This window comes from Cyprinus carpio, chromosome B20, assembly GCF_018340385.1.
Source record: "Cyprinus carpio isolate SPL01 chromosome B20, ASM1834038v1, whole genome shotgun sequence".
NCBI lineage: Eukaryota > Metazoa > Chordata > Actinopteri > Cypriniformes > Cyprinidae > Cyprinus > Cyprinus carpio.
This window is the reverse complement of record NC_056616.1, coordinates 9,224,174-9,248,007: the sequence shown is the minus strand read 5'-3', so window position 1 is coordinate 9,248,007 and position 23,834 is coordinate 9,224,174. Positions and strand designations below refer to the sequence as shown.

Here is a 23,834-nt window from a genome sequence, read left to right as displayed (position 1 = left end):
ACATACTAGGCCACCATCTAGAGGAATAGAATTCTGACCTGCAGTAGATGTGTGTCTATAAGCTGTGATCCTCCCATGCCAGAGGGCTGATTCAGCTGGGGCTCAAACAGGATGGGGATGTGTTGGGTGTTTGAGGTCTGCTGATAGGCCAGGCTGGACTGAGGCTTACCCAATTCTGGAGGCTGCACTCCAGGGTAACTGTGCAGTGGCGTCCCAGACAGCATCATGGGAGACGTCTGAGAGAGGCTGTTCTGCATGAATGCTTGCTGAGACCTGTGAAAGCACAAGAGCATACAATAAATGCATTGAGATATTATGCATTACACAAAAATTGTTGGATGCTATAGATTTCAGCAACTCGGCCTGCAATACCTGTAGGGCTGTATGGAGGAGCTGAAGAGGTCTTGAGGTTGAGACACCGGAGGTCCAGCGTTGAGGCTCAGCTGGGCCTGGTGCTGGTGCTGGTGCTGCCCTTGCAGAGGAGCGTAAATAGGGATGGGGATCTGCTGCACCGCTGTAGGCTAGAGAGAGAGAAATCATAAAAGGGTGTAAACCAACCACAACTTCAGGAAAATGAAACCACTGAAAACATAATTCATAAATCATGACTTGAAAGTCTGATCCTGTTGTGTGGCACACTGAGTTTTATACCTGTGAGAGTCCAGGCTGAAAGCCTTGCTGCTGTGCTATAGAGGGAGGAGCCAAGCGAGGGTGGGGCGTACTGAACAAGTGGCTGGTGTCCATGTAGAAGGCCGGGATTTGGGCTGCAGAACCTACACAATTTAAAACAGTTGTTGATCGCTTAAGACTAACAAGGAGATATAGACCAAAGAAAGAAATGCCATGCAAAATAGAGTCTTACTTGCAAGCAAAGTTTGGGGTCATTAAAAATTTTTTTTTAAACAGATTAATAAATACATTCAATAAAAAAGAAATAAATAAATTAATAAATAAATATATAAATAAGCAAATAAAATAAATTCTATTTCAAATAATTGTTTATCCAAAAAAAAAAAATAAATAAATAAATAAAAAAATAACCAATTTAAAAAAAGTGCTTTCAGCACTGCTAAAAGTGATAAAACATTTTAGGTTGTAGTTGTACCAGTTTTAGTTGTAACATTTTTTCAGATTGCAATTGTATTTAAAAATGTCTAAAAAAATAAAAAAAAAAATTCAGAATAATTTCAGAATAATTTCTGAAGAACACTGAAAACTGGAGTAATGGCTGCTGAAAACCAAGCTGATATCACCAGAATAAATTACTTTTAACATATTAAAATGGAAAACTGTTTTCAAATGTAATAATTTCACATTACTATTTTTACTGCATTTTTAAATGCAGCCTTGGTGAGCATAAGAAACTTAAAAAATAAATAAATGCATAAATAATTACTGACCCTAAACATCTGAACCATAGTATATTGAATTAGATGAGACATTATTCAAAATTACCTGCTGCAGACTGGGATACAAACACCTGTGGGGTCTGTTGCTGCTGCTGTTGTGGTAACAGAGAAGGCGCACAGCTCAGCTGGGAGAAGTTAGTGCTGGACATTACTGAACTCTGCAGCTGCTGGGGCTTCACCTTACAGATGTTGGGAGGGTCAGAAGCTGATGTGCTCTTCGTGCTGAGAGAGGATGTTGTGTAGGTTGCAGATCCTGTATAACAGAAGCCCACTATTAAAATTCAGCCCATGTCTGTTTTTTCTACTATCTGACCCATTCATGGGGTGTGCTGGTCAATCATGAACTCTTACCGGACAGGGAGGTGCTGGGGGTGACCGAGGCCACAGGTATCTGAGGCACTGAAGCACTGGAGAAGGAATTGAAGGATGCACTGCCTGCTCCTCCACTGGTGATGGGGGAAGCAGAGGAAGTGACAGGAGAGCTCTTTTCCACAAGACTAGGCGAGTTCTCCCAAGCCTTGCGTGCAGATTCCATCTGCACAAACAGGGAGGAGCAGTTTAAAAGATGCTTCTGGTAGCATTTGCATTCACATACTTGTGTAAAGTACATTTTGACTATTTATGGTGTGAAAAAACCCCACAACATAACATTGTATGCTAATGCTTTGAGGATCAGGATTTGTACATTAAACATTACATTTCTGATTTTCAAATGAATCATTTAGTGCGTGCATCTTACTTTAAGTGTGAGGTCAACAGTAGCAGGAGAGACTGTGGCAAGGCTGGAGCTCTGCTGCAGGGTTTCTCTTCTCTGAATAGGCATTGGGTGCGGGAGCGCCACCTGAACCAACAAACAAAAAAAGTGATCAGAACACAAACACACACAGAGAAACCCTACACACACGCACATCGATTACAGCACTGAAGCACTAACCGGTGCCACAAGGCTCTCCTCCATCTTGGTCCCTGCAGTGGGGACATTGTCTGCTAACGAGGAAGATGGGATTGTGTAGTCGGTCACTGATTCCTGCATAATAATCAGACACATTGTCAGAAAATAACTACAACTAAACTATTTTTTTTTTCTATAAAATAAACACTTCCATTCAAAAGTTTGAGGTTGTTTTAAAAAATTCTCTTACGCTCACCAAGGCTGCATTTATTTGATCAAAATCAGAATTAAAAACAGTAACATTGTGAAATAAGGTAATAAACCCTTTAATAAGTGTATTTTAAAATAAGACAATATTGGTGTCATGATGTGTTTGTTTGTATGTTGTGTTATTTTTTTTTTATTATAGTTTAAATTACCTCTGTGCAGCACTTTGGTCCATTCTTATGGTTTTGAAATTTCTTCACAAATAAATGTTGAGTTTAGAATAAGACAAAGACCAAAAGTAAATCAAGAAAACTTATTTTAAAATGGATACACTGACCCCCCCCCCAAAAAACTCACTGATCCAAAACCTTTGAATAATAGTGTGTTAATAACAACTGAAGCAGAAGGATATTAAATTGCACCTTAGAGCTACAGGAGTATTCTGCTGATGGAGCAGTGATCATGCCCTCAATGTCTCCACCCAGCTCAGGAACTTTGTCTTTAGTGGGTGAGCTCGAGTCTCGGTCTCGGCTGCCTCTAGTGCCATTTTTATCCAGGCCCTCTCCATCGGACTGACGCACATCTTTGGCAGCCTTACGGTTCTTGAGCGAACGCTCTTTACCGACTTGACCACTTTAATATTCATTTCACTCAACAGAGGAGAAAAAATTTAACTTTAAACAAAAAACAACACACAAAAACAAAGTAAATAACACAAAACTATATAGAGATGTCTGTAAAGACTGGGACCACTAGTAAAAATGCTTCTATATTGTGTATCAGCATATAAATTTTTTAATTAACATTTTAGAATTTCTCTTTTGCCTTAACAACAGCAAATTTAACAGCCCCTTCTCATTATTCAAACCATAATAAAATCAAGTCCTGTGCCACATCTTGCTAAATTTTCTGTATCATTTGAAAATATGCTATATTATGTGATGCAAATACTAATGTACGTTGGTCCTTTGAGATAAAAGCATGGACTACCTTCTGAGATTTGACAGGTCCAGCACGAGGCTGTTTTTGTCTTTGCTCTTTGGGTTCGGGTAGTTTATTATCAGAGGTTTTCTCTAGCAGGGCAGGCACTCCGTCACTGTCAGTGCTTCCTGCTGAAGAAGGGGCACCAAACTGGATGCTATCCATGCCCAGCTCAACCCCACCTTCTGTTCCCGCTTTCACACCCTAAAAATCACACAACCACAAAAACACCAGCACTTAAAGTTCAGAATATTCAAAATGGTGTTGGTCAGCCAGCTAAAAATAGCATTTTGGAAAACAGCCCTGTTCTAATTCTTAATTAAAATTCAAATATCCTCTCACCTCAGGTGTAACGGTCCCAGTAAATGAAGTGAGGGGTTTGTTCCAGGCACTGACAGAGGGAGGCTGTGGAGGGCTGATAGGTCCAACTATAATATCAAGAAAACCATCAGATGCAGAACTGCCACTATGATGTTAAAATAATCAAAGAACAAATATTTATCAAGAAAAATCTCACTGGCCTTGTCTTTATTAACGTTTACAAGTTTCTTGAACTAAAAATGCAAGTAAACATGGTGAAGAACTTACGTTTCTTGACATCAGAGAGAACAGAGGAGCCAGCCACCTTGTTGTCCCACAGTTCTGTACCCAGGGTGTTGTGTGTCTGACTCTTGGCCGGGAAGTCTACAGGTGAGGGGGCCAAAGGTGCCACAGCACCCTCAAGAGGCTGGGCTGAGCTAGCACTCTGGTTAGAGGCAGGCAGGTTGTGCTGCGACACAGAGATAGCTGGCTGTGGTTGAGGCTGCTGAGGGACAGACTGGGTCTGTGGAGCTGGAGCTGATGGTTGCTGCTGCCCAGCTGCCAATCCTTGCTGCTGTTGCTGCTTTTTGGCAAATCGTGGAGGGAGTTTAGAACCGCCACCTCCCCTACCCTTCTCTCCAGAGCCCTTTTTACTCCAGTTCTGTACAGCATAAGGACAAACACAGAAGACTTCAGATGAGATACTGGTTTGTGTACCAACTGCCATGATGCAATGCATGCAGTACATTAAACTAAAGCCATTCCCTCCTTTCCTCACCTGTGCAGTCTGCTCTTCTTTCTTCCTTCTTTCCTCATCCTGCAAACGTTTCTGCTGTTTCCGTGAAACAACCTCTGTAAACCCGTCATCATTCAAGTTAGACTGTGGATCCTCCAGTGTTGTGACCTCTGGGTGGTCGTCAATGATCACTACACCTGGAAAAGGGTGGAAAGATGACAAACCAATGTCAAACTATTTTATTTAGCTTACCAATAGTAGACTTTGTTATTAAATAATAGTAGTATAATAATATTGAAGCAGTAATTACAAGTAATTTATAGCTATCCAACATTTTACTAAATATTAATTAACAATTTACTAAAAAATAGTTTGACTATTAAAAATTGTCACTAAAAGGTGTACCAAAAAATTCAATATAGACAAAAGTCTTGAACACTAACTGGCATAATTGTTGAGATCGAACTGAGACAAAGCATTTTCTTTCTCTTTGGGCTTCTTGACAGCTTGCTTTCCTTCCTCTTTCCGACGGCTGGGAGCTGGTTCTTTCCCAGCTTTCTGACCTGTACTGGCATGACCGGTCTCTGAATTTTGAGCAGCAGCACTGCAGGAAACAGAAAATATTAGCTCAGTAATAAATTAGAATCTGAGGGTTGTTGGGAGAAAAAAACAGCAAGATAAAAGTTGTCAGAGTGAGAGACAGTCTAAAAATACATGTCTATTTGGAGGGCTGTCAAGACAAACTCACAGGCAATTATCACCTACACAGCTGAATCAAAACAAAGCTCTATTTAAAAAAAAAGAAAAAAGAAAAGAAAAAAAAAAAAGCAGAACTCAATGTCCTAAGGCTCCATTATAAATAAATGGCTGAAAAGTAGAAGTGATCGCCATGAAATGAAGTTTAGAAAAGCATAAAAGAGCACTGCTTTTTACAGTGTCTGAAGTAAACGCGAGTTGTTAGTTCCTAAAGCAACTGTGGACAGCTATGAGGCTGTTATGTTCTCTGCATGTTGCTATTCATTTGTTAGGGTGTTCTGGTTTCTCTGTGGTCCAAGTGAAAGGGCTCACCCTCATTCTGGTCCCTAGCTATAGCTTGGGTTGCCCTCAAATGGAAGTGTTTTGCTTAAAATGGAAGAATTCTTGCAAGTTTTTACCAGGCATAAATTACTCATTTACTTAATCTCAAGTTGTCATTGCACAAGTTTTGTTCTGAAATTTGTCCAATCACACTCCTGGAGGGCCTACTTGGCCCAGTATACTTATCTGGATGTTTTAAATAATTTTGAAGATCATGATTAGCTGGTTTAGTAGTTTAATTAAGGCTCTAAACTAAACTCTACAGGACATTTGCCCTCCCGGAGCAGGATAGGGCACTCAAGGTATAAGCAAAGTGATGCCCGGTGTAAGCCTAAAAGTTTCTTGCTTTCCTGAAGACCTTGATTAGCTGGATCAAGTGTGTTTAATTAGGGTCAGAGCTAAACTCTGCAGGACATTGGCCCTCCAGGAGCTGAATTTAACAGCCCTGCTTTAAACCATAACAGATGCTTTTCACCTATAAATTGCTATATTAAAACTCAGACTCTTTGCTTCCTGAGACAACACAGTTCAAGACTCACCCCCTCCGTCCCGATTTGGCTCCAGATCCTCCCCTTCTCTCACTCTTGCCTCCAGGGTACCCTCGACCTGTTTTAGGCCCATTATTTCCTCTTCGGTTCTGTCGATCCACAGGCCGCTGGCTAGAGAAGCTCCTCTTGGCTACCGAAGCTATCTCCCGTTTTGAGATTGCCACACTTTCTGTGGGTGATTTGCTCTGTCCCCCAGAGATCTGTGTGGGCACAGAGGAGGAAGTAGTAGTGATGGCGGTCACGGTTGCTTCAAGCTGCTTCTTGTCCTCTCGCTCTCTCCTTTCGTTGAAGTCGCTACTCTCAGAGGCCGTCTCCCACTCCTCATTGGCCTGGTCAGAAGAGTTCTGATTGGACAAGTCAGGTGATTTGCTGCCAGCAGCAACTACAGTAGTGGCTCCCATTTCAGGAACAACCGTCTCTGTGACAGGAAGTTCAGGTGTAGACACATCATGAGTGAGAGAAGGTGCTGTACTGGTATTAACCACTCCCTCCTGGAGTGCTCCAGGAGCTTTAGACAGCGTCGGGGAGACCGATGTAGGTACTGGCACACCAGGAATAGCTTCCCCAGCAAACACTGCTGCCTCACGTTCTTTAAGCCTCCGAAATCTTGGAGGCTTGTCCTGTCTGGGAGGACGGGCTGCCCTTGGTCTCCGGGGCCTCTCCCGTAAGCTTTGTCCACCCTCTCCAATCTTCTTGTTGTCATATTTGGTGTGCCGTCTTTCAGAGAGGGTACTATCAGTGCGCAAGGTCTCTGCTTCCTCAGGCCGAAAGGTCTCCATGGGCTTCGAGGGCCACTGTGAGGACTCTTTAACTGGGGCCCGACGGAAAGGAGCTGATCTGTTGCCGCCTCGTTCCCTGCCACCACCTCGCCTGCTGTGCAAGCCTCCTTTGCCTCGCCGTGTGGCCTCACCCTTTAAAAGAAAACCCGGTCTAGGTCGTCCATCCTCATCTCGAGGCCCAGGTTTTTCAGAAAGATTTCCTGTTGCAAATCCAGAGGCAGATTTAGAGGAGCGAGATTCCAGCAGCTCGCGACGGAGCGGCCTGCTCGGTTTGGAGCTGGGCTCACGATCTGATGCTCCGGTGTCACTGGCAGATTCTCTGCCTTCACTTTCAGAGTCTGTGTCCGAGCCTCGTCTGCGTCTGCGCTTAGGCAAGACTTCAAAATCTGAGCTCTCACTACGGGTTTCACTCTCTTCTCTGCAGCGGAAACTAGCTGTGCCTGTTGCACCTAATGGCAAGTCCTGGCGTGACCGTGGCTCTCTGTACGGGTAATCCCCTCGACTCCGACCACGGCTACCTCTGCCCCTCCCACCATAGCTGCCTCTATAACTCCTGCCACGGGAATAGTACTCTCCCCGACCACGGCCTTTAAAATCAGAAGGCCAGTCCTTTTCTCGTTCCATATCTCTGTCCCTCTCTCGGTCTCGTTCTCTGTCTCGCTCCCTCTCATCTCTGCGGTAAGCTCTGGGAGGGAGGTTGGAGTCTTTGCGAGATGGTAGTTTGGGTTCATTACGTTTGTCATTAGATAGAGGCTTGTCTGGTTTATCCTCAGCAACACATGCAGCTGTAGGACATACAGCTGCCTGCAGATCTCTGGACTTTGTTCCACCAGTTGCTACTCCAACTTCAGGTTCTACCACTACTTTCTTACCATCACCATAGGGCTTCGGTCTATCAGACGCTTCTATAGCAGATGAAGCAACACCCTTGGGAGCAACACCCTCTTTTTTGGATCGCTCCCCTCGTTCATGCCGCTCTTCTTTCTCTCTTCTCTGTTCCCTCTCTTCCTTCATGTCTCGCAGCACAGGTTTCTTAATAGGTCCAGATCTCCTCACTGGCCGCTCCCCTCCGGGACCCTCTCTCCTTCCAGATCCAGATCCACGGGATCCCCAGCGCATCTCTGACTTCTGCTTGCTGGGTGCAGGTAAAACAAGCTTGTCGGTTTTGTGCATACCATCATTAGCCACAGGAGGCGTGGAACGGCTGTTGTTTACAGACCCTTGTCCAAATGGCTCCTTTCTGGACTTGTCCTCTGACCTTTCCACAGTATCAGGGAAGTCCAAGGTTTTCTGTACTATGGTAAGTCCTTCAAATCTGGGCTCTTCCAGTTTCAGAGAGTGACTGGAGCCTTGAGAGATACTCCGTTTCAATACAGCCTGCCCAATGGCTTCAACCTCATCTGCACCAGAGAGGTTAGCCGCCTCAGGTTCAAAAGAAGGGATGACTGGTGCTCTATCAGTCTGTAGGAGACCTGGAACCTCTTCTGAAACATGACTAAAAGCAGACAAGGTTTCAGAAGAATTCCTGAAGAAGTCGCTCTTGCCCCTGGGCTCTAGTGGGCTATGGTCCTGAGGGTAGACACCTGATAGACCTCTATCCAGCTCCAGACAAGCATCCAACCTATTTTAAGAGAGAAAGGGAAAAGAAAAGGTCTTAATACTTGATCAACAAGTTATTTCTAACAGTGGGGAAATAACTTTTTTATTTTTGAGCTAAAACCTCTAAAACAAAGCAGTCTCGCCTTGTCTCCTTGCCATCTTCACGCCCTTTAATGGTTGCAGAAGAGGGCAGGGGCTCTGTTGAAGGATATGGTTCAGAACCCCAGACCATTCGAGGCTCATTAGGAACTCCGTGTTCTCTGATCGGTCGGGTCAGATGATCAAAAGTGTCTGATCCAGAGCTACTGTTGTCTGTGGGCTCTCGTCGTACCAGTTGCTTAGGAGGCATTCTCCCTGATGTTGCCATACAAAACAATTATTATGACTTGACTAAGACTACACATATAGAACTCAAAACAATAAATAAATAAAAATAAAAACCCCAAAATGATTAAATTATCAGATGTAATGTTTTGGTGTAATGTCTAGTGACTAGAGATGCATTTAAAAAAATATGGGCTAAACTGAGGAGGTGAAACAGCATTACATTAAAACAACATTAAGTGTAATTGTGTTATTGCATCTTTTAAATGTGTCACAGTGCATGGTTTTGTTACCAAATTACTAGAAAGAAAAACAACTTTAGTTTGCAAAACACACCGGGGTGCATAGGAGGCATATCTATTGGTGGCCGCCCAGACATCATACGGGGATCCATGTAAGACTGCATCATTAGCCAGCGTGGGTCAAAGCCCATTGAGGCAAGGTGTTGGTGGTGGGGGCCTAGAGGTTGGTATAAGGATCTGTGCTGAGGGGGAACTGAACCCCCTGAGGGAGAGACTGGACCCCCTCCACCCTGCTGCTGCTGCTGCTGTTGCCACTGTTGTTGTTTAAGCTGTTCCTGGAAAATTTAAAAGAATAAAAATTACATTACTGTAAAGCGGGAATAACTACAAATAATACTAGTTCTCATTTTAATTATCCAGGTTCAAATTAAGATTGATTCTTAAAGCCAGAACAATGTGTGAGCACCTGTTGTCTAAGGAACCTGGGTGGTAAAGACTTCTGGAACTGTTTTGAATATCCAGAGGTGACAGAAGGGCGAACAGCAGTCCCAGTGTCTCCCTCATTTTCCAGTTGAGACGGAAGAGGTGCATCTTCACAAACAGAATGATCCAGTCTGGATAAAGTCAACTGAGGCTCCTCAACTGAAAGGGCAGAGGAAGAAAAAAAAATTAAATATTAAACTAGCACATTGTATTAGAGAAAAAAGAACAAACAACAACAACAACAACGTGCACACCTGGCAGATCCTTTTATCCAAAGCAACAGGGAATCAACCATGACCTTGGCATTGCTAGTGCCATGCTCTTTTGTTTGAGCTACACTACAGGAAAAGTCCATCCAATTATTCAATATAGTCATCAAACCAGGTGAGCTTAATTTAGGTTCTTGTCGCACTTGCTTTGGTTGGTCTGAACCAGAGTTTTGACACCCTGCCACAACTGTAAAATTTTCATGTTGTACTTTAGGCTCTGAATTAAGCTCCAGCTGAACTTTTTGATTCTTTAGATTTACAACCAAATTGTCACCTCAACATAAAGACATAAGCATTTATCTGATAGAAAGAATACAAGCTGAAAACATTTTTGGAGACAAACCTTTGTGAAAATGTAACAAGTATGACGGGAGCATGCAAAAATGCAAATAAATCTCATTTAAGATGCTCTTTTTTTAGATTAACAGTAAATTGTACCAGAAAATCAAATCAACCGCACCCCAAACTACTTTTTAGTGTACTTTAGAATTTTAATACCTTTATGATTTTTTTTTTCATCCATTTACATTTACCTCTAGGCTCCTCAGTACTGAAGTAGTCTCTCATTGGTTGTCTCTCCACCTGTCTATGCACCTCCTCTGTTATAGCAGTATCAACCTTGCTTTGCGGTTCTGGGGCAGTCCTATGGACAGGAGGGCTAGGTTGTCGGGAAACAAACTGTGGCACCTCCTCCACAGTGGGCTCTGTCCTTTCATGGGTTGGCATGGGAGGGCAGGTTTGCCGTGCAGGGGAAGGTGGTGGTTGAGGCTGAGGGGGTGGAGTTTCAGAAGGTAGTTTAGGCACAGTTTCAGTCACTTCCTGGTTATCACCATGAGTTTGCGTAATTGGTTTAGTAGTTTCTGTAGTTGAAGGTCGCCGTTTCTCCTCCAGTTGTTTGAGTTTCTCTTTGCATGCAGCAAGTCTCTGTTCTTCCATGCGCCGTTCCTCCTCTTCACGCCGTCTGCGAGCACGTTCTACTGCTTCTGAGAGCTCTGACTGCTTCTTCCGTTTCTGACGCCACGCTTCCGTTTCCTCCTCACCAGCAGGGGGTGCCGTAGTGGGTAACTTTGTAACACGAGAACCACCACTTCCCACAGAACGTCCAACAGTTTGGCCCTATACACAAAAACACAATGAAGCAAAAATATGGAGGAAAAAAAAGGACCAACTCTGTCAAATCAGCGATAAGACAATTAACCTTCGCAAAAACCCGCCCTCCTTAATTACTGTTTCTACCTCTGAAAAACCAATGCCACTCTCACTACATCTCACACTAATACATTGCAGAGCAAAGAGAAAACTGACAACACGCCGGCAGACAAGACAGAGCAGGTTACTTCTGGTATGAAAAAGTCTCAGCTTTCAAATTGTTATTTAAGAAATTCAAACAATAAATACCATTTTATGGATCGTGACAGATCACTGTAGCCCTAAGTTCAAGCGGCACACATGAACCTATTCTCTTTTTATATTTCCTTAAAGCACGAAATAAACAAATAAACATCTGAACTTATTTTATTTTAACCGCTGAAAGACATCAATACACACCAATTTTTATCGTGTAAATGCAATAAATTTAATCTACTCTCCTGTGCGATTTGTTTTTCAAACAAGATGGCAGATTCTGCGTTATGAATGGTCAGATCGCCTGTCAATCAAGCTCTTTGCAAAGGGTCAATTGTTCTAGTGCACACCATACCTGTTGTTCTTGAGTAGGAACCGTCTTGCTATAATGGACAATATTGCCAGAGGAGGGAGCCCTGGGGTCTCCACTTTCAACCCATGAGCTCTTGCTGTCACGCCTCTCCTCTTTTCCTTCCTTCCATCCCTCCTGAACATCAGTGTTTCTTGACCGCATGCGATCAACTTTAGTCATCCACTCCCTGTGTTTCAGCAAGAAAGAGTTTTATGGGGCCAATGTTCACTATTCCCAAAAAATTTGGTATAAAATCAGTCACAAAGATGAGTGCTTACCAGTTATCACCTTTCTCCTTAGAATGGTTCTCCTCATCATCACTAAAGTTCAGTTTCTCAGTATAGTCAACTTCCATTTGAGCACCTAATTAACAACAAGATTGGTGAATCAATTAACAAATGGTTTAAATATAAAATTAAATGTGGAAATACCAAATAACCCAATTTATTCTAAACTTTATAATCACTTTATCTGATTAATTTGTATCTTTGATTTGCTTCCATGACTTACTGAATATAAAAGTATTCATAACATGAATAAGTACTTACATCAGTGAAATAAATTGACCAACTGACGATTTCTACTGTTGCACTGTACTAGGGATGCCACAAGGAAATTGATCTTTACAGCTTTCAATTATTGAATTCTTGAAAATTATAAATTCATTATTATGCTTAATTATTATTCACAACAACAATAAAACAGTACAATGACAAATTCTCAAACATACTTACAGCAAAAATAAGACAGTTTACATACAGAGTATGTAAAAAGCTTTCAGTTTATAATTGTAATGTCTATTGTTTAACTAAACAAAATACCTTTTATTTCAATTGAGAGAAAAAAAAGAAAAGAAAAAAAAAAAAAAGAACAATGGTGGGCCAGTCATTGGCCACGTTCACACAGCAGCAGAATACGGTTGTCAGTCGTGTTTTTGATACCTTAAAACGGTTTACATTCACACACAGTTTGGTTATTTACGGGTGTGACAACTGCATTCTGTAACCGAACTCACACCTGTACATTTTCAGGATTCACAACACATTCTCGGAACACACGCTCTGTGTGAACGGAACGGGACTGGACAACTAGTTGTCAGTCACATCACACAGTGTGAGAGAGTCGCTCTGCCACACAAATGCGTGTCTAATGTGTGTTATGAGATTTCATGTGTTGTTTCGGTAACTGACAGTTTTAGATCCAAAAACTGACAGTTTGAACGTAGCCATTTAAATGGTGTATGGCCGACCACCATGTAATACTGATAAAACCAACTACCTTGGGATGCCTACAATGCACATTCTTTACCACCCAACCCTTCTGTAAACCATGAATCAAAAAATAAAAACAACAACAACAAAAAACTCAAGTAACACTCACCTGCCCAACCCTCATCAGCATCAGTGTCTAGATTGTCTAGCTCTTTTAGTTCAGTGGCACTAACAATTGATGGCCTGTCTGGATCCTGCAGCCATGACTGAGAGGGAGGCTGGGAGGGCCTTCCACCAGACCGTGGACCCCTAAGAAGAGAAAAGAGAAATATGAGAAAAAAGCTAGACTTCACAAGGCTCCTAATGTTCTGGAAGTATTCCAAAATACCAGATTGCTTGTCTTAATAAAATTTCACTTAGAACTACTTCCACTTTTACTTTTAGACAAATTTAGGCCAATAACTAGTTAGAACTGTAACTTCAACTTTAGATAGCACCGTGTAGCGTAAATACTTCAGACTCATCAAAATAAATTATTCATGGCAACAAAAGAAAGGACAAAGTAACAAACCTTATGGGATCACTTACTTAGACATCTCCTGTTGTCCAGGATACCTAAAGCTGCCTTGTACAGGAGGAAAGGGCCCTCGAGGGCAAGCACTGAACATCTGAAAAGATAAAGCGCACATTAAAATAGCACTGCTAAATACACTTCACAAAATCAGTGCCAAACAAAATAATACATAGCAGCATGTCATATTTCAGAAGGTAGTGAAATGATAAACAATGGTTAAATCACTCACATATGGTGGCATCATGCTCCTGAACTGGGCAGCATGGAACTGAGATGACATTCCTCTCGCCGTTTGCTGGCCACCATTGAGTTTATGCTGAGGGGCAGTAGGTGGGACCCTCTCTCTGGCATCTCTCCTTTCTCTGCCCTCCCCACCAGAGGGTTTCACTGCCTCATCGGAGTCCCCAGAGGGAGATGGTGTGCCTCGACCCACACATAACTCCTCAGAGGGCTTACCATCGTTCTCTGAGGGGCTGGAAGCAGCGTTTAAGTTCCTGCCTCCACCTTCCCGCCAGCTACCCACATCTGAGTAGGTAATGGAAATGAATAACCATATTTAAGAAAAATAATAAATAAAATAACTCACATCTATAAACCCCAAAATATCTCAACTAATCCCAAACAAAGCTCATCACTACAAGTGCCCCTAGTATGCCATTTTATGAATCTCCTAAAACAGGTTTACATGCTTGCAAGGTCAAAAAACATGTTAGTTTTCTAAAAAAAAAAAAAAAAAAAAAAAGATTTCATTTTACCTATTTTCTAAATGATTCGTAAACTACTTGTGCAAGGCAGTTCAAAGAATCAGTCTCCCTAAACCCCTCCTTTCCGTGAGCCCTCACTGCTGTAATTGGTCAGATGGCGTAGTCCTTTGCAATTGGTCTACTGTGTACAGCACGTGTCGGAAACGAAACGCACATTGCCATAACAGAATGACAGCCCTGGAGACTTGTCAACACATAGAAAAGATGGTATCGATTGTACCTTACCAATTCGAGCCGGAGTCTGATGAAACGGTTGAAGTGGCTGACTGACAAGAGACTGATTTGCAAGCACGACTGGAGCAGGACGTTTCTCAGCGGTAAGTGTCAGGTGTTAAAGGTGCTGTATGTAGGATTGACAACTAGTGGTTGAACTAGGTATTGCAGTCCAAATTCAAAATATTGGAGAGGGGTTTTTTTTTTTACTTGGCCCCTCCTCAGACTTGCAGCACCTGCAGGTTGCAAGATTGACGACGACAACAGGAACGAGCGCACTTGATGAATGAAATGAAATGCGCTGTGTTTTCTGCCAAAATACAATTGGGTAAATTGGCAGTGGGTGGGTTACAAAGACAGACATTCCATCCCGGAACGCACATTTTCAAAGGAGAATAACTGACTTTAGCATTGTTTTTCAGATAAACAAGTATGTTAACTTTGCATGTTCCTTAAATATCTGCAACCATATGATATTTAGAGTAAAAAACTTACAGCACCTTTAAGAAGTTTGTGGTAATTATAAGATGTGATAAAACAAATTTACTCTCACAGCGTAGGATACAGCATCTTCTCGACATGACGTTAAACACACAGATATTTTACTGTGTTTGTGGGCAGGCAAGTTGGCGACGTAGAACGTGGGCGGACATTATGCAAATCTGTTACTTTGTGATGTACAGCCGTAACAGAATAAGATTTGAATTCCTGACGACTTGTTTATGCATTTGCTAGCCTACTTTTTTTTTGATAGACAGTAACTTTATCTATCACCCACTGTCGACTTCACATCTTTGCAGATAGTTTGTGTTCACATATAGCTACATGACACACTTCATGAAAGGTGATATTCGAAAAGGCATGATATGGGCACTTTAAACACAGCTCATAAGAAATGGTGAAGGATGATGGTCGTACTCTGAGGCCTGAGGCTGGGGCCCGGCCCGTAGGGTTCATCTTCTTGATCACCTGATTTCTCCGCCTCACCCGCTGCCTGCAGACTCGGAAACTCCTGATGGAACTGACTGCTCATCCGAGGAGCTCCTGTAGACACAGTAACACTTTAGCACTTGACTTCAGCAGTTAAAAATTCATGATAATTAAGATAAATCTGTGGCTTAAATTTGTTTAGGTAAGGATTTACAGTTCACCGAGTAGCATTTTGAGAGTGAACGACAATGAAAAGGTTTACAAAGGAAACGGCTTACCGTCCAGCTGCCCAGACTGTTTGCTGTTGGCCCAGGAGCGGCTGCCTCCCAGAGGGGCATCAGAGGTCTGGGGCACAGTTGGCTTAGGCTGTGGTGGAGGTGTCTCTTGTTGCCTACAATCATAAAAAAAAAAAAAAAAAAGCCAGTGGACCAGAAGAATCGAATGACTGCAAAACATGCAAGACATTGTGAAAGAGTATGTTTGGAACATCTAAAAACTGATCTTTCAACAGGAAATACACCTATCATTTAAGAGGGTGGAGTTTTACCGTTCGTCTCCTGGTTGATCCTGCCTGGAGGCCCATCCGCTGCCGTCCTTGGGTACGATGCTAACGTTGGGATCGTTGCCTTTGTTCTCAGCTTTTAGGCTGGGCAGGTTAGCTGGAGGGGGCATGCGTCGACTGACCGCAACTTTGCCCAAACTTTGTAGCCCATGTCTGGCAGCAACTAAGTGGAAGAAAAGAAAGAAATTTCAGTTTTAATCTGACCAAAAGCCATTTACATTTAGTCATTTAGCAGATGCTTTTATCCAAAGCGACTTACAAATGATGACAATAGAACCGATCAAAACCAACAAAAGAGCAATAATATGCAATATTAAGAACATCATTTGTACAGGAATATTGTTAATATGAGCAGTAATCTTACAACAAATGTTCTTGGGCAGTCTCTCTCTATCTTTAAGCTCATAGGAATGCACAGCAGTAACTTAGTGGACAAAGGCTGCTTATTCGATCCAGCGACACAAAGGAGGCTGATCGGTAAGCTCAACGAACAACAGTTCAAAGACTCCAGTGCATCACTTGACACTCTACTCAATGAACCATTCTTATTTTAAGAGTTAGAGAGCAAATCAATACAAGTTACCCAAGTCATGTGTAAGTCACAAAATGTGCCAAGACTGTGTGTAGACTGTCAGTATTTAAAGTTATTGAATTAATTTTAATGTAAGCATTTTTCTGTTTGCTTCATCGTCTTTATAAAAAAAGCAGTTCACCATTTTAGGTTTTGAGGTGAAATGTAACCTGAACATGTTCTTGACAGCTTTTGAGGGATTCACCCCACCACAGATAACACCGTAATTAACAACAGTTTATAAGAATGGTCAGCTGACTCACCTGCAGTTTTCTGGGTCTCCAGAGACTTGCCCTTGTACGTGTTGAAGAGGCTAAGGGTTGCATACTTGGTCTTGCCATCCTTTGCCTTGGTGCTCTGCCCTGACTTCTCGGACATTTCGCTGGAAACTCATTGAGTCTGGTCCTGCGGCCACACCCCTCAGAACCAGCCCCTTAGAAGAGACCAAGAAATAAAATATTCATTGAGCAGATGGTAAACCAGATACTTTCTCTAATATCCCACCTGCAGCTCTTAAGCATTTTAAGCAGTATTCCCTGTCAGGCTTAAGAACAGGCTACAATGCAACACCAGGAACCATTGTTGAGCAACTACAGAGACAAACAAAAAATGCGCATATGAGCAACTAACTCTCCTCAAATACAGCGTTTGCAAATGATAGCCTTTATACTCGTTTCACAAACATTACTAAATTAGATTCAACTTTCAAAAAATAAATAAAAATACAAAGCCAACAACCAAACTTTCACACAAATCACTAATTGAACAATAATCCTACTATCAGAATACCCTACTTCCAGGTTAAGATATGGGCTTATATGCTCCAAGAATGGACACTGCACTAGTGATACAAAACACACAGGTCTGTTAAGAGCAATACTTTTAATATAAACAAATTATTATTTGTTGCCGTATTCGCATGTATTTTCCAAGCAAATTAAGTGTAAGTTTTTATCGTGCAGAAATGACTGATTAACATTAGGGGTGTGAGAAAATATCCATACACGTGAGTATCACAATATTTTGTTTGGCGATACTTTATCGATTCTCAAAAATGGAATATTGATATTTAAAAAAAAATATCTAATAATAAAAAATACAATCATACAAGATTCATGGCAGTTGTTTCGTTTTGAGTTTATCCCCCGACCGCTAGATGGCAGTCTTCTTCGCTGAACTTTAACAGTGACAGGAAATACTAGCATTAGGGCACTCCAGCATTTAGGCTAACGTCAGAGAATGTCTAATATGGCGAGAAGTTTCACTCTCACTACACTTCCGGCTTCTGAACTGGTTGCAGTTCCACTCTGATTCCGTATGAGGGCGCTCACAGGACGAGTGCAGAATGAATGGAGGTCAATGACGGTATACCCCTCAAAATCCACTTTTCTCAGGATATAATTTTTTGTCTAGTAATTTGAATGTTGTATTCGAAAGGAGATGCAAAGAAATTACACATTGCTGGGTGTTAGATTTTTTAGAGTCACTTATTTGCTTTAAAAAGTCTTTTAAAATGTCAAAGACGTCATACGTTATGGTTCATTAGCAGAATGCTAGCGTGTTATGGGCAACAACAACTCAACCTGTAAGAAATCGAAAGGACATAAGTACTCGTTCATTCAACTTTCGACCTATAACCCATATTGAACTTGCAAAACCTACAATCAAATCTGAGATTTCTCAACGGTAATCGGGTGAAAGGGACAAATTAAGCCGTCTAGCCCCATAGACTCCCATTCATTTTGCACTCATGGCGATCGCCCCCAGTGGAACTCTGGTGGAACTGCAACCAAAATTCGGTACAATAGGACTTAATAGGGAGTGGGAAGGCTCTCCATAGATGGGCTCTGCTAACGTCCACTGCAGGACTGTGGCATGGGCACCGCCTTGGTTCTGCCGCTTGCCGTGGGGCATGGCGGGCAGTAGGGTGGCCGCACAGCTGCAGCTTTCTCTTGTGGAGGGAGCGTTTTGTGCAGTTGGGGTGGTGCATGCGTCGCGGTCGCACTGATTCCACGCGGAACGTAAATAGTAAATTCCAACTGAAAAACCTGTGAAACCCAAGTGGAAAGGTTCTGAGAATGTTTAACATCTATTTATTTTATTGTTCTAAAATTGTTTTGTTTTCTTTAGAAATCCCCCATCACTATTTTTCATTGATATTAAGCAGATGTAATTCTTTTGTTCAGATCAAAATGTTATGACATTGTATTTTACAATTGTAAACTTAAAATGTGAACCTTTAAAGCAAGGTCTAAAAATATATATGATCTTTTTATAAAATACAAATTATAAATTATATTATACATTTTTCCCCCACAAAAAGGGGTTCAATTACGTTAAAGGGACTGATAATTGCAAATGCAGATCCCACTGTTTTGTGGTTAAATAATTTATTTATTTTTATTTATTTGCATGTGGTGGTGTGTTCTTTATGACAGCTTTCCTAAAAATATTTCCTATTCCTAAAATAAGAAATATCCCAAGATATCACCTTGCTTACAATTATCGCAATGTATCACAACCCCTGTATCGTGATATGGGCTGTGCTAAAATTGAATGCGATTTTCATGCACATTTCATCAGTAAAGTTGCTGCTGTGATCAGTAGTAAATCGCCAGTACGTGCTTTCAGATCAGTGTTGCCAAGTCCAATTGGGCTACTTTAACACTGTTGCCACAAGTTGTTTTTCATGTTGGAGCGTCCCCAATAACGCGGTATTCAGCCCCTGGAATGCAATTTGTACTGGAGACCCATATATTGGTAATATCCACAAGGATATTCTAATCTCAAAATTGAAAATCTGATGCCAACCAACCAAACGAATATTCGAATAATCTGGTCCAGCCCTGATACACTAACACTTCCAAAACGTTGACCAACAAGTTTGACTAGCCATTATAGCAGTCTATTACAACTTGCACATCTTTGAAGGAGATATACTGCAAAGAAAGTCAGAACTCTACATCTTTGAATCCAAATTGTTTAAATCGATGAAGCACATCACGTTGCCATGCCGATGTCAGTGTAGATAGTGAACTGACAGTAAGGAGAGTGGGTACGGCAATATACCGTGAGCCACATGGGGCTCCATTCATAATTGATGTGGTGTGAGGGCTTATGCCAAGACAGCACAGTAGAAGCAACCGGGTCACCTCATCATGTTCATATACAATAAGATTCACTGCACTGCACACGGAGAATTATGAAGATAATGTGGCATTGTTCACAACTACATTTATATAATGATATCCAGAATAAAAAAATGTAAAAAAAAAATCAACACTGAAATCTTCAGAAGCCGTTTAATATGAATTTCATAAGCTGAAATCAGCTTTAATATGAATGAACATAAGATTGAACACTGAAGCAACAAGCCTCAAACCCATTTAACACTTGGTCACTTCTGGGAGGGAGTTAAAAAGGCCAAACATGCCAAATCAAACATGCCTTTTATCAAATACATACAGTGCATAGAACTTAACATCATGCAAACCAGCTCTACACACACACAAACTAAAAAAAAAGTCACATGATAAGACAGAAGGTGTAATGAAAGTGAAAGCGGTCATCTTTTACTTTGGGTTATCAGCATTTACTGACACAAACATTTCATTAAGGAAAAACTTAGTGCAGCTTCACCGGTTAAATGCCAGCTTCCTCTCAATCTACATCTCAAAAAAGTAATCTTTTTAGCTGGCTGGTGCATTGTAAAGGTTACAGGTAGTTAAATGCAACCAATGGGACTACACAAAGGCCAGATCAACATTCAACTGACTCTTTTCTCGAAACTGCCAGGACAGGAGACAGAGACAGACCAATGAATAGCTAAAACCCCCTAAAGAGCATGATTCATTCTTAGGAAGTCTCAGACCAAAATGGTTAAGGCTGGGGGAAAAGTGACTCTTAAATAAATAATTCCAGACATGTGAAATATTTCACTCATGTTTTAAACAACCATTATTAGTGCTGGGTTCGATACATCGATGTATCCTCACAAAGATCTGACGATACGAGTATCAATACAGCTGGGCCTGTATCGATATTGCTGCACATGTGCAGCAGCAGACCGCACTTAATGTAAATACAAGAACGACGTTTAAAATGCATAATATATAGGTTACAAGGATTAATCTGGACAGAGGAACACAACTGGGTTGCCTGATATAAAGAGACATTCTCCAAAACAGAGCTTCCCATTTGCGCAATACGGAAATACCTGCTAAGTGCGTTACTTATCTTTGTCAACCTGGCAACTATGTGTACGCACTCTCTTCACTGTGGATAAACGTGCTTGCTTTCTGAAAAAACACTGGTTAGCTTGCAGTTTAGCGATCTCCACTTCAATATTTTATTCTCAGAAAATGTTATTCATCAAGTGTTCATTTATGAGATAGAGAGAGAGGCTATGTATGCATGAATTACCACCGTTTTGATGCATTTCTCTATTAACAGTGAAGCTGTGGCTTTAATTCCTTTAGAAACAATGATGTTACCAGCTTTTTGAGAAAGATATTGTAGCTCTTGAGCGTTTAAGCTATTTAGTTGATAAAATTGCGGGGCAGCAATAAAAAAAAGTTTGTTCCTGAATGTCTGAGTGTACAACGTGATCTGTGTAAGTGACTGAGCATGTGTGTGCGTTAGATACAGTGAATAAAGCGCATTGGTTTATATCTTCTTTTTTTTTTTTTAAACATAGTTTGTTAATTTGCATAACGATAACCTATAAGCAATGTAAATATGATTTTTAGAATGAATACATTACAATATAAATTTATTAGAATGAGTACATTATTATTTATGGGCTTAAAAACAAGATGCAAACAATCAGAATATTGTACCTGGTGGGGAGTGCCCAATGTAAACATGAAACATATGCCATTATATTGTACTGTGGTACAGTTATGGAGACCCTTCATAATGCAGAGGTAAACTGCCTGCTCTGCCAATAGTTAGAAATGGCACTATAGTATGCAGTGTTTAATAAACATCTGTTTTACTAAATTATACTGAGGTGAAATTCAGTGCAGTCCTGTACTGTGATACGTATCGTGACTTTGCTGGTGATACACAGCCCTAATAGTTATTATTGTGTAAACATTAATTTATTAAGTACTGATGAACTTGGTCTGAGAGATTGAGATGGATTTGAGATTTCAATTAAACATCTTTATTCTTTCAACCCCAACCTCCAGCAACCAATCATCCCCCCCATCACCTAGCCATCTGTCTACTGAATTCACAAGCCAATCACTGCTTTCCAGTAACATTTCCAAATGAGCATCAAAGAAAGCACTGGCATTGAGCTGCAGTCCCTGGGGGATGAGAAAAGTCAATCTCTTTTCAATAGATTGGTGAGGGGCAATCCTTAAATCAATAAAGAACATTCTCGTAGCACAACCAGATCCGATCCAGTGTTACCAGGAAGCCTCAAAACATTCACTTGATCTCCTGTTCCTGTGGCTCAGTTTCTTTCTTTGTTAAAAGGCACCCCTCAAAGCTTGTCTTATTTCAACCAATGGTGCTCTCAGTGGCATTTCCTCTTATGAATATGTAAAGCTCTTTAAGTGGAAGTTAAACGATCGTCTTCCTCTACTGACGCTCACGAGTATCTTCCCTCCTGATGCCACTGTGATTAATCAAATCTAACTCGTTCCTGATTCTGTTGAAAGACTCTTGTTGTGCTTTGAGCTCAAAGGTTTCCGTCTTGCTCAGTTTAATACCATTTTCACAAAACCTCATGGATCTATATTTTCAAGGCCCATGAAACATCATACATACAGAAGGAATTAGTCATTTGTGACATGGATCACAAAAGAATGAAGTATACATTAAGATAAGAGCAAGATGTACAACCCCCATCGAGCCTGCAATATATAGTTATATTCAGAAAAATCACATTTTTATAGAACATTTCAATTTCATAGAAAAAATACAAAAGTTTGCAGGCGCTTTATGTATTGCATCATATTTGACACATCAGGCTTTTATGGCCCATATAGTACGATACAACGAGAATGTGGAGAGCCTTGCCTTAATTTATTCAGAGGTCTAACTGAGAAAAAATATGCAATTTGGTGCAGATTCTGTACCAGAATATTATTTATATCTCCCAAAATTAAGATAAAATTCTGACAGCTTGCATATCAGTGAGTTTTTTTAGCAGTAGAGCAGACTGCTTACATTAAATGCATACAAATATCAGTCGTCACTCTATACCTCCCAATAATATGTAATCAGTAAGAGGATAGTTAAATGCTTCCTTTTATGATCAAAGCTCTGTAGCTTTAATGGTTTAGACAAAATGTAATGCAATACATTGATAATTGAGACAAACAAAACAGTTATTCTGAAATGTCTTTTTCTTGCTTAGCATGTATCAACTATCAATCTGTGGGCAGGAAGGAAGTAAAAGATTATGCACAACAGGGTTTTCACCATGTTTATAATTTTAGCTGCTTTAGTTTCACGCATCAAACACGAAAAAGCAGAATTTCCAGAATTAAACCTAACATATGCATAAGTCTAACACTGATGGGGACTAAGCATGCAATTCTAATGAACTCATCTTAACACACTTTCAATTTGCAAAGAAAAATCATCTGATCCACATTTGCATGCACTGATTTTAATTTTTTGTTTGATGTGCATGGAAAAGTCATGTGAGCCATCACCTTTGGCTAACCTACCTCTGCACCACCAAGAATAGGACACTGGATAACTACTGCCTTCCTTCACTTCGAACTTGCCTTTCAGATTTAAAATGCAATAATATAACTATCGGTTTGAAGTCGTGTGGATGCATCAAACAAACCAAACAATTCTCCAAACAACCCCAAGGGTATTTTACCGGCAAAATGAGTCATTTATCAAAAATGTCTGGTCAACTGGGCCCTGTGAGGTGGCCTCCAAACCCCCCATTCACCCCAAATTCTGCCCCAAGCTATCCGGATATCACCTTTTAGCAAAATATAAACTAAACCTGGCCATATTAATGCCGACCTATGTGAAAGAAAAGAAACTGGTTTTGGTTGCGTGGTTTGTCGTTGCTCATGGCAGTGCTAACATTAGCGAGACTGAGTCTTTTCTTCTAAAAGAACAACAGCAGAAGCAGCAGCACGCTGACTAGCCGTTAACATACCTGTCTCCGCTGGTCCCGTTTCTCTCTTCAAGTAACCTTATATCGTTTATTCTGTCCAGAAGGTCTGTGTCCTGTCCCTTTGTATTGTGTGCTTGAGCGTGTGCGAGAGAGAGAGCGAGGCCGGCTGTGGGTTACAAAAGCTCGTGCTATGCTAGTCCCAGCTAGCCGAGCGGTTAGCGACCCGCAAAACACCCACAAAAAACAACAACACAAAACACACCCAAGCGTTCACTTCCCTTTCCCCCCTCCGTTTACTTCCCCTGTATGTGTCTCTGGTCGCGCCGCCGCTGTGAGGGGAGCAGTAACGGGCGGTTGGCGGTTTCTCTCGC

General features: G+C 41.3%; 1 protein-coding gene across 1 annotated transcript in view; it reads right to left on the bottom strand.

The window, feature by feature from the left end:
* Positions 1-23,699, bottom strand: part of prrc2c (proline-rich coiled-coil 2C) — a 28,143-nt gene extending 4,444 nt beyond the window's left edge. Inside the window, 28 exon segments of the mRNA XM_042746866.1 lie at positions 39-273; positions 373-521; positions 652-773; positions 1,456-1,662; positions 1,761-1,944; positions 2,149-2,250; positions 2,344-2,436; positions 2,931-3,182; positions 3,499-3,693; positions 3,832-3,917; positions 4,078-4,450; positions 4,568-4,722; positions 4,969-5,129; positions 6,142-8,550; positions 8,672-8,882; positions 9,189-9,429; positions 9,561-9,736; positions 10,380-10,962; positions 11,546-11,729; positions 11,821-11,905; positions 12,923-13,062; positions 13,342-13,421; positions 13,557-13,852; positions 15,223-15,348; positions 15,513-15,625; positions 15,782-15,959; positions 16,631-16,799; positions 23,506-23,699. Coding sequence (XP_042602800.1) covers positions 39-273; positions 373-521; positions 652-773; positions 1,456-1,662; positions 1,761-1,944; positions 2,149-2,250; positions 2,344-2,436; positions 2,931-3,182; positions 3,499-3,693; positions 3,832-3,917; positions 4,078-4,450; positions 4,568-4,722; positions 4,969-5,129; positions 6,142-8,550; positions 8,672-8,882; positions 9,189-9,429; positions 9,561-9,736; positions 10,380-10,962; positions 11,546-11,729; positions 11,821-11,905; positions 12,923-13,062; positions 13,342-13,421; positions 13,557-13,852; positions 15,223-15,348; positions 15,513-15,625; positions 15,782-15,959; positions 16,631-16,745 — 7,251 coding nt within the window. The 5' untranslated portion in view covers positions 16,746-16,799; positions 23,506-23,699.
* Positions 23,700-23,834: the final 135 nt, after the last annotated feature.